At 46.4% G+C, this 11,193-nt stretch overlaps 1 protein-coding gene across 1 annotated transcript; it reads right to left on the bottom strand.

The window, feature by feature from the left end:
• Positions 1–3,191: 3,191 nt before the first annotated feature.
• Rnd1 (Rho family GTPase 1) lies at positions 3,192–11,085 on the bottom strand. The gene is made up of 5 exons (XM_005324893.4): positions 10,848–11,085; positions 10,012–10,099; positions 7,238–7,347; positions 6,261–6,395; positions 3,192–4,292 (listed from the first exon to the last, which is right to left on the bottom strand). The coding sequence occupies exons 1-5, from the start codon at positions 10,965–10,967 to the stop codon at positions 4,047–4,049; spliced, it is 699 nt and encodes a 232-aa protein (XP_005324950.1). The 5' UTR covers positions 10,968–11,085; the 3' UTR covers positions 3,192–4,046.
• Positions 11,086–11,193: the final 108 nt, after the last annotated feature.

The following is an 11,193-nucleotide window of genomic DNA, read 5'->3' as shown; positions in this document are numbered from 1 at the left end:
CTACTAATCCCAGAATGCACGGTGCGCGCGCCGGCCGGGCTGCGAGGTCTGCTGGGCAATGTGGTCCGTCAAAGCTTTGAGTCTACGGGAAGAAGAGATTTCTCTGGGCGTGTAGCCCGCCGCACAGTCTTTTCCGAATGCACTGGTCTTCTACAGTTAATGATTATCCTGATTGGTGGCTTATAGCGAAGTAATTTAGAGCTTCCTTAGTTAATGCTAGCACATAATGAATTAACGGTAGTTAGGGAAAAGCGTTTTTACGAAAATTCTGAGAGATTATTAGTCTGTCCGTTTTACAGAAATTATTAGTCGGTACACTTTACAACTAGACAAACTAACGATCAGGTTCCAGGAGTAGACTAGTTTTTCACAAGTGGGTTAGTTCATTGTGTGGAACTACCCCAGGTTTAGGAGTAACTGGGTTACTATAATATCCCGCAACTGGGTGAGTGCTGAACAACCCGTTATTAGGACAATTCAAAATGAGCCAACACATTGGACTCCAAAAGCCTCCAGGAAGGATGGTATCTCCTGAGCTGAGGCACCTGTTTTCTTAACATTCCAGATAGGACCCTGGCTTCCTCATTTTCTTGCCCTTTGGGATCTGGGTTATCTCATTTTTGTTGCTGCTGCTTCCTAGTTCCCCCTACTTAATTCCTCCCCTGAGCTTTTTTACCCCAAATCATATGCTCACTTTGTTTCTTTGGTCTCATGAATTCATAATTCCCGCCCCCTCTCTGATCCCAATAAGGCACACACACACGCACATCGTTGCCACTGTTGAGATAACTTACATTTTTCCATTTTGTCCCCTTTGTTGTTTCAATCTGCATGGCTGCAGGTCTGTTTTTTCTCCTCGAGTATATTTTCAGTTCTCAAGCAAGGTCTCAAGGTAGATAAACATTGAGCATCACGCACAATGGTCCAAAGTAACTCTAGGACGCGCACGCTTTCTCTTCTAGCGCAGAGAAAACTGAACGCAGTTTATCTATTGAGTGTAATACACGAAATGAACACTAGAGGGCTCTCCACTCACAGACTGGAACCGCAACTAAGAATCAGATCAAGGAAGCTAGAACCTTTAAGAGCTATTTATTGAGAATTTATTGAGAATCTTCTAAGTGCCCAGCTCAGTAATGGACACTTAACATTCGATACTTATTTTACTTAGTTTATTATAACAGTGTGATATGGGTGATATTTTGTAATATTATAGCCCAGATGGACGATTATGCTTTCAAGTCCATATATTTAAAAGAATGGCACCAGAATTCGACTCCAGATTCATTTACATTCAAAATTCAGAATCCATGCTTTTTCCCTATTTCCAGAATACCATCTCCATTATCTTTAACGATGAGGAAATTGAAACTCAGAGAGGTGACAAAGATTGTCCAAGTTCATGATGATAGAATTCCTCTTAGTACTTGTGTACACATCTCACAACACATGTAAGACTTTAAACTTAAATAATACTTGTTGTAGTTAGCTGTGATGGCACAGGCCTGTAATCCCAGCGACCTAGGGAGGCTGAGGTAGGAAGATCAAAAGTTCAAGGTCAGCCTCAGCAATTTAGCAAGGCCCTACACATGTCTCAAAATTAAAAATAAAAAGGGCTGAGAATGTGGCTCAGTGGAAAAGCATCCCTAGAGTAAATCCACAGTGCCCCCCCACACACAAAAGAATACTTTTTTTTTCTTACTTTGCTATTTCTCTCACAAATATATATCTCTGGAGATGGAGATAGGAGGGTCTAGTAAAGAACTAGTAAAGAATACTGGTGGTTTCTTGTTTAGCTACAACAGTAAGGGGTCCATGGGATTAGTTGTCAATAAGACCTAGATTGAATCCTGATTCAAATATTTACTAGCTAGCATGACCTTGTGCATGTTATATGACACCTCTTGTTTTTTTCATTTATTAAAAAAAGGGATAATTAATACTTCTTGTCTCACGGGATAGGATAGCAGAATAGTTAAGAGTGCATAATCTAGAACCAGATTGCCTGGATTTGTAACCATGTTCTATTACTTTCTAGCTGTATTACCTTTGACACATTAACTAATCCCTTTGAACCTGAATGATTTTGCTGTAAAATGAAGTAGCTAGTGCTTCAAAGGGTAATCATAGAAATAAATCACAACTCAAAAGTGCCCCTAGCCCACAGCAAAAACATAGCAAATGTTAGCTATGATCATTTATAAGGTTAAATTTGATAATGTAGGTAAATCCCTTATGTGCTGAGCACTTAAGTACATAGTAACTTTTAATCCAGCACTACACTATGAAACTTGGAAAACAAGAGCTGTCATTGAGAAGAAGGAAAGTTAAGGCCCCTGAGCTACAATCAACAGGAGCTGGAATTATGTATTTTTGGTTTTGGTTGGTTTGGTTTGATACAAAGGATTGAACCCAGAGGCAGGGCACTTAACCACTGAGCCACATCTCCACCTCTTTTTTGTCTAAGTTGCTAAGGCTGGCCTCAAACTTACAATCCTCCTGCCTCAGCCTCCTGAGTCACTGGGATTATAGATGTGCACCACTGTACCCAGTAGGAACTGGAATTGAAAATTCAATGACAGAGGTTACCTGTTCTTAAATTCAAAAGTGGCACCTCAGAAGTCTACACCTGCCTTGGCTTAGTCTGTGCACCTGTGTAGGGGGGGGTACTGGAGATTGAACCTAGGGCCTTGTGCAAGACAAGCACTCTACCAACTGAGCTATAACCCAAGCCCAGTCTCTGCACCTTCTGCTAGGGGTGGGACTCAGCTACTCAGCTGCTCTCTCTCTCTACTGTAGGACAGTAGTCCTCAACTGGAAGTAATTTTGGCAGGGGACATTTAGCAATATCTGGAGACAGTTTTGACTATGACAACAAGTGGATGCTACTGTCATCTAGTACCTGCCAGATGCCATCTAAATAGGACAACCATCCCCCTTACAAAAACAAAACAAAAGCATTCTCCAGTCCAAAGTGTTAGAACTTAAAGGGTAAGGGCTAAGGGCTAAGGAGATCTTTCTTGGCTTAAGAGGACGTGGGTGGGATTGAAGCTGGGAATGGGGGAAATGAAGAAATTCTTTGTTGGAGGTGCTAGGGAACCATGGAGGTAGTCACTCTGCAACCCACAGAAAGGCTCCAGAAAAGTGTTTCCCTGATTATTAATGATCAAGAAAACAAACAACAAATAAAATAGAGTCAACTTGTTTATATGTGTTATATTTTTCATTAATAAATAGGTTTTCTTCTTTAAACACAGAACATATAACAGATTGAAACACTCCCCCCTCCCCCCAATTCCAAAGACAAGAGTCTATAAAACAAATGCCAGCTGTACTGCCCTAAGAGCAGGAAAAGTCTGGTGACCCCCACCCGGCCCTGCCCCTGCAGCACCACCACCCCCACACTCTGCAAGAGAAGGGGGTCTGGGGCTTCTCCCTTGGACCCTGGGGACTTAGGTGAGAAGCATGTGAATGTATGATGTCACCTCTTCATGAGGCTATGTAAAGATGAGGTTTCCTTCTCATCAGCTCTGACCAGCCCCTGCCCCTCTGAGCTCATTGCAAAGCACCTGGGCTAAGCTCCCAAGGGAGCTGTCTCTTGGCTTCCCCACTCTCCATTCCTCTGCCACTTGCTTAGAGGGGAAGAGAAGGGCTCAGGGACCCCTCCCATCCCCAGCCTGCATGGAAACACTGTGTGGAACAGGCATGATGCTGAAGGTGAGGCTCCTGTAGGCCCCCAAGCCCATGAGGCCAACATGCCCCCCCATTCCCCCACACCTTTCCTTCCTCTGGAGTGAGGGGCACTGGGGCAGCTGCCCCCTCCAAACCTAGTGTCTGGCTTGGGGTGTGATGGTTCTTGCTCAATGTCAGGTCCTCATGCCAGGCCTGGCTCCATCCTCATACCATTCCTGTCTCCTTCCAAGCCCTCACGGTGGCCATCTGAAAACTTATGTCCAGTGTCCTAAATTGTCTCATCCTCCCTCTCCCCGTGCCTCTGCACCCTAAGGGAGGAAGTGGGGGGTTATCTCCCCCTCCCAACTCCCACTTCACATAATGGAACAGCTTTTGGCCTTTTCCTTCTTGAAGGTAGAAGAGATGAGTTCAGAGCGACTGGGGAGGTGGAGTAGTCGCTTGGAGAGGCTTCTGACAGGGCTCTTCGGGGGCACTGGGTTAGGCTTGTTCAAACACACCATGGATGCCATCCGAAAGATGCTGTGGACACTCTTCTCTGAGGTGAAAGCTGAGCCTTCCAGATAGATTTCTGCACCCAGCTGCTTGGCTATTGCACATCCCTGAGGGAGGGGGTGAAGTCATTAATACAGTAGTCCAAAATGGTTGTTAAACCCGTGAACTTCTAAGTGCTATTCCTAGGATTATTCCAGATGGCACCCCACTGCCAATCTCCTACCACCAGCCTAAGTGGGTTATCTTATATATATATTTATATAGAGAGAATATATATTATATATATATATTTATATTTTATGTTATTATTTTATATATACATATATATATTTAGTTGTAGATGGACATATGCTTTTATTTAATTAATTAATTTATTTATTGGTGGTACTTAGGATTGGATCCAATGTATCACATGTGCTAGGCAAGCACTCTACCATGGAGCTACAACTCTTAACTCCTAAGCCGGTTATTTTGTGCAAGTGAAGCCTGATTGCACATTAGAATCACCTGAAACACTTTTAAAATTATAGTGATCGTAGACCAAGTAAATAAGAATTTGGGGGGACAGGGTATAGGCACTTGGTTTTTGTTTGTTATTTGTGTGGTGTTAGGAATCTAAACCAGGGCCTCATGCATATAAAGCACATGCTGTATCACTGACCTATAGCCCCAATCCCAGCATTACTATGTATGTATGTGTGTGTGTGTGTGTGTGTGTGTGTGTGTGTGTATTTGGGGGGATATCATAGATTGAACATAGAGATGATTAAGTACTGAACTCCATCCCTAGCCCTTTTAATTAATTTATTTATTTTTAATTTTGAGACATGATCTAAGTTGCTAGAGTCTCTCTAAATTGCAGAGGCTGGCTTTGAACTTGTGATTTTCTTATCTCAGCCTCCTGAGTCACTGGGATTACAGGGGTGCAGCACTGTGCCCAGCTAGCATTAATATTTTTAAGAGCTCTCCTAGATGACTCTAATGAGAAACACTGGCTTAAAAGAAATGATTCTATGTGTTAGAAATTATCCAGGATTCTCATTAAAAATGTAGATTTTCATGTCTTTCTCCCAAAGGGATTTTTTATTTTTTTATTTTTTGGTACCACTGGACCACTGAGCCACATCCCTAACCCTATTTTGTATTTTATTAGAGACAGGGTCTCACTGAGTTGCTTAGCACCTTGCTAAATTGCTGAAGCTGGGTTTGATCCTCCTGCTTCCACCTCCCGAGTCGCTGGGATTACAACTGTGAGCCACCCGCTCAGCTTCCAAAGTGATTTTACAGGGAGGGAGACAAGAATTCAAGATTCTAACAAGGACCTCTAATGATTTTTTTTTTCCTGCATGATACTGGGGATTGAACTTGGGGGCCCTCCACCACTGAGCTTCATTCCCCGCCCTTTTTAATTTTTATTATGAGACAAGATCTAAGTTGCCCAGGCTGGCCTGGAACTTAATGATCCTCCTGCCTCAGCCTCCAAAGTAGCTGAGATTACAGGCTTGTGCCACTGCACCCAGTTAGGCAGCTCTAATGATTCCACTGCAAGTGGTCTACAGAAAGCAATCTTAAAAACCCACAAGGGGACTGGAGTTGTGGCTCAGTGGTAGAGTGCCCACCTGGCATGTGTGAGGCACTGGGTCTGATTCTCAGTGCCACCTATAAATAAATAAGTTAAATTAAGGTCCATCCACAACTAAAAAATAAAAAATCTTAAAAAAACCTCACATGGGGCTGGGGTTGTGGCTCAGTGGTAGCACCCTCGTCTGGCATGTGTGAGGCACTGGGTTTGATCCTCAGCACCACATAAAAATAAATAAAACAAAATAAAGGTATTGTTTAAAAAAAAAACCCTCACAAATTGTTTACCTACTCACCTGGAGCATACATCTGGGTAAACAGGTAGGTACTCAACACACCACCCAAGTGATTAATTTGGTAACTATAGATAAAGCCCCTAATACCAATTCCCTCTTGCCATGGCAAGAAACTTTGAGCAAAGGCCATGTATCAAGGCCTCTGCCTGTGGCCTTCTCCACCCACCCTCCAGCATGCACACTCATATATACACATACCTGCTCATAAGAGATAGGTGCCTGCTTCTGGTGAGACAGCTCCATCAGTGTACTCAGGTCTGTTCTCAGGTCTGTCTTGCAGCCAATAAGCAAAACACGGGTGCTGGGACAATAATCTAAGATTTCTGTCCTCCACTGAGGCACCAAGTGAGAAGAAGGGAAGAGGAAGAGGGAAGGAAGGAAGGAGAGTCAGTGACAGATACTGGAAGAAGCCTAGTTGGCAACACCACACACATACCACTCAGATTATCACCAACCCAGTTCTCCCTCTGACTCACAGCATCTCTGCTGCACTAATTACATCATCTTTCTGCCTTTGGTGGCACCAGAGTGCTGACCCAAGAGCCTGTCCCTTCACTCAACAATCCAGTCACCAAGGACAACACAGGGGCCAGTCTCCTCCTACACCCTGCCAAGCAGAGAGGACATGGATCTACCCCCCAAAACCCAAAGGGCCTCATAAGTCAAGAATAGCCGGTGAAAGACAACCAATCTCTTCCCAAGGGAAGGACATAATCACAGAGTCTTCTGGGAAACTAGGCTAGTTCCATAAGGTTGGAGGGACTCCTCAGTATAGGCATATCTTGCCACCCAGACACAGGCATTTCCTGTCAGCACTTCAGCTCAGAACCACCTGTCTTAGTGGGCAAGGGTCTATAGAATCTACCTCCAAAACGTCCCATCCCCAATCCTCAAATCACATCATCAGAAAATTCTCTGTCAGTCTTTCATTTCCAGAATCTTCAACACCACCCCCCTTGCTGGACTTTTAGAAAAGCAATATGGGATAGCGGAATGGTCAGGAGGGTAAGGAGACCTAGGTTCTAGTCACAGAGTTGTAGCTAATGGTGTGGCCCGGGCAAATCTCTGCCTTTCCTGGCCTGTTTCTTGATGGTATGGTACATAAAAATAGAAGACAAGGTCCCCAGTGCTCTAATACTCTTGCTGAGTTCAAGGTTGTAGTTTATCTTCCTTACCTTCTTGAGTGCACTGTCCACTGTCTCTGGACGGCTGATGTCAAAGCATAGTAATACTGCATCTGAGTCGCTGTAGCAGAGTGGGCGGACATTGTCATAGTAGGGAGATCCTGGCATAGGGGAGAAAGGGCTGATAGTGAACCATGGCATTTTCCCTCCCTATAGGCCTTAGCCCAAGGGCTCTGGGAATACCATTTTTGATCCCTTAGGATCCACCCATCTCCCAGGCATGGTGCCTGGAAGCTTGGAACCCAACCCAGAAGGCTCTGTAAGACTATTATCTTCCTTAGTCTTAAAAAATGGAAAGAGGGCAAAATAAAAGGGATTGAATATAACTTGACTCTGTGTGCATCTCCTACAGTGGGCTTTATTTAAGGTCTATTAGTTTTCTGAGTCCCAAAAGATGCTGCCAACCCTTGCAGGAGCATCAGGGTTTGTTTAAGTTCTCCTTGGGAGTCTGCTTGCTGCCCAACCTGTGCTCCCTTCCTCTGCCCCAGGGTCTCCTCAGTGAAGGGGGGAAAAAAAAAAAACAGCCTGTTATATAACTGGCTGCCCTACTATTTTGCTATGGGGTCAGAACTCTAAGAGTTGGACTGGGGAGAGCATCAAGGATTCAGCACCCCACACCCCCACCCACCCAAATCAACTTATATTGCAAAGGGTAAAAGGAAAGTTCTAACCCCTGGCTCCTAAGAGGGAAGCACTCTCAAAGACAGCAGCACTAATAGCTGGGCACTTAGAGGCTAGAGCAAGGGTCCTTCATTGGATGGAGTAGGCAACGCAGACCCAGGGGTGTGATAGGGGTGAAAGCTAGGAGCTGAGCCTGCCCTCCTCCACCCTGGGGAAGGAACAGTAGCGGATTTGGAACCCAGACAATCCGTGCTCAGAATAGCAAGCAGCCCCTCTCCCTGCACCACAATCGCCATGGAAACTGGGGGGAAATCCAAGCTGGGGTGGGGGGAGTTGGTCATTAAAAAAAATAAGTAAGGGGGAGTTAGGATAGCTGCCTGCTCCTTCAGCAATCCAACCTGTCCCTTTCTGAGGTGGGGGTCTGACCACCGCAGCACTGAGGAAAGGGAGCACTGCAGCACAGGGAAGGGGGAAGGGAGGAGGTCTCCATTTTGGCTCAAGCGATCCCCCTCCCCTAAGACCAGCAAATGAATAATGGGAACAGGTTACCCTGGTCCTAATGTGTGGAAGCCCCATTCCACACATTAACACCACTTCCTCCTGCCTTTCTTATGGAAACCTCATTTGAAGGAGGGAGTCTGAGGATGACTGATAACCTTCATCCTTTTAGAAATCCTAGGAAAGGAGTGCAACACAGGATATAGAGACCACATTTGCTGATTTTCCATTATCTGGATGGGGATTCAAGGGCTGCATTCTGACTGGGGGGGGGGGCAGGAGCAAGGAGGGGGAGAGATTTTTTTGGGCGGTAGTGGTGAAAAGAGATGAGCTGCAGCAAGGTTCTGAGAAGACTGGGAGGTGAGAGGGTACAGCAGAATAAAAACCATACATCATGCAGCCAAGCTGCATTCCAGTCCGATCCAGGCTAGCGTAGCACAGACCAGGATAACCCAAACCCTGCCTCCCCACCCCTGGCACTGCAACTGAGGAAAGCATACCAGCCTGAGGAATTTTTGTTTGGGAAAAGAGAGTCTCATTTTCTTTATACCCATCTTCCCACCTCCAATCTTTTCAGACCTCAAAATTGGAGCATGAGAACAACAGCTTTTGGAGGAGTAGGGCGGCATTCTTTTTACAGATAATAGGAAACCCCTAGTGATTTATAGTTCCTCTTTAAACTCAGCCTGAATATGCATCAGAGTGGATTTTATTTTCTTTCTTTGCTGAATTCTACTCCTTATTTTGACTGTGAGCCAGTCTATTAAAAAAAGATTGGGGGTAAAGAGAAAATGAGAAGGATTCAGAATCAAAGCAAAGGATAGCCCAACACTAAAGGATTGGGGTTGAGAGCCTGGAAAAACATTGTTTCCCATTTTCAAAAGACAGAGCATTTTCTACTTCACCCTAGAACAGGTTAAATAGTCAGAGCCTTCACCCTGAAGACCACTATTCACAACATGACCATGCCCTAGATTAAGCCATCTCCCCCACCCTCCAAAACATCGATGATGCATCGCTTCATCCCCCAAGCTGCAGCAGTGTGACGAGTGGAGCTGAGCTGCGGCAGGCTGAGCAGTGGCCCAAGATGGAATGCAAGAGAGAAAACTGAGTCTGGGCAATATTCACCCCAAAGCAGGCTTGTCTCCCTGCCCCACCAACATCCTCCAGCAGAACTGCCTCCTGACTGATTCAACTTTGCTCTGGGGAACTAAAGGCTGTGTGCAAGGATGGGCAGTGTAGGGGTGTGTGTGTGTGTGTGTGTGTGCGTGTGTGTGCGTGTGTGTGCGTGGGCGTGTGTGTGCGTGTGTGTGTGTGTGTGTGTGTGTGTGTGTGTGTGTTGGGCAGCAGGGAGTGGAAATGGAGAAGCCCTGCCTGCTACCCCCAGGAGTATTCATGGGCCACTTCACCTCACCATCCCAGCCTCTGAAAGATAGAACTAGACCCAGAGAACTTGGCGGTTTCTGGGCTGTATCCACTCTGCATCCCTGGACAATTCCACTGAGTTTACCAATGGCCCCCACTCCCAATCAAGGAATTTACAGCTCCCTATTCTCCTTCCCACCAAATGGGAAAATAATTTTTAAAAGACATACAGCAGACTACCAGTGGAAGTGGGAAAGGGACATTTGGGACCATAGCCTTACCTGATGTATCCCAGAGACTAAGCTCCACTCTCTGTTCCTCTGTCTCCAAACAGGCTGTGTAATTCTCAAACACAGTAGGCACATAGGTCTGTGAGAAGAGAGGAAGCATTCACATCTGGGCACTTCTGTCCTCAGAGCCCTCCAATTAGTGCTGGTTACAGGAGAAGCCACTCACCACCCTCTGAGACACTAAAGTGTCAGGGGATAAGGAGCCAGAGGAGGGGATACATGGAGCAGGATGGAACACATGGGACAGAAGAAAAAGGACTATAGAGGCACAGGCACTTGGGTCTATACAAGGGATGACCACAGCCCCCTTCCCCAGCCAGGAGCAAGCCCCCCTCCCCATATCCTAGATGGTTACACACACACACACACACACACACACACACACACACACTCCTCCCATCCCCAGATTTCTCTCCCAATTTCAGAACCATAAGCCAATTCTGACCTCAATATTCTCCCCTCAAGCCTTTTGGCCCAGGTGAACAGCAAAAAAGGGCAACAGAATTCTGCCTGCAGCCATACTCATGGAACCTTTGAGGAGCCAGTGAGGGTGTGGGCAGGTATTACCTAAGAAGAAACCCCAGACTCTCCAGTGCCTCCAGGGACGAAAGAAAAGAGGGGATGTAATAGGTGAAGAGGTGAAGAGGAGCCAGCGGGGAGGCAGAAGTGGGACAGGTCTCAGGGGAAGCCAAGGCAGGGCAATCCTCCAGCCAGAGAGCAGCTGAGGGTGGGGCAGGCTGGGGGTGGGGAAGCCGGCTCTCCTGGGCAGGTGGGAATCAACCCCGGGTGGGCGAGCAGGGAGAAAGGCTGGGCGACGGGCAGCTCACCTCCGGGTAGCAGTCCTTCGCTAGCACCTGTAACATCGCTGTCTTCCCACACTGCACATCTCCCACCAGCACGAGCTTACATCTGACCACCACTGGCTGGGGTGCCCGTCTCTCCTTCATAATTGCAGCCTCCGAGGGACTTGGACTCGGGATTCAGAAAGGAGCGGGTTGCGCCAGGTGTGCCCCAGCACACCAGCTCAGCCAATTCCCTGCCTCCCTCCAACTGAGCAGGAGAGCGGCACAGTGCCCTTATATCTGTCTGGTTGAGCCAATCACAAGAGGAGGCGGACTCTGTCGAAGCCAATCCCTGGGGTGGGATCCCCTGCAGCATCCAATGGTAAGAGGA

This window comes from Ictidomys tridecemlineatus, chromosome 6 (genome assembly GCF_052094955.1).
Source record: "Ictidomys tridecemlineatus isolate mIctTri1 chromosome 6, mIctTri1.hap1, whole genome shotgun sequence".
Lineage (NCBI taxonomy): Eukaryota > Metazoa > Chordata > Mammalia > Rodentia > Sciuridae > Ictidomys > Ictidomys tridecemlineatus.
Note: the sequence above shows the minus strand (reverse complement) of the source record. Positions and strands in the feature narration are given on the sequence as shown.

Coding starts and splice junctions, on each gene's coding strand:
- Rnd1 (XM_005324893.4), bottom strand. CDS start 10,967: ATGAAGGAGAGACGGGCACCCCAGCCAGTGGTGGTCAGATGTAAGCTC. Junction 6,396..7,237: donor TGGACAGTGCACTCAAGAAG/GTAAGGAAGATA, acceptor TTGGTGCCTCAG/TGGAGGACAGAAATCTTAGA. Junction 4,293..6,260: donor CACCTATCTCTTATGAGCAG/GTATGTGTATAT, acceptor CCCCTCCCTCAG/GGATGTGCAATAGCCAAGCA.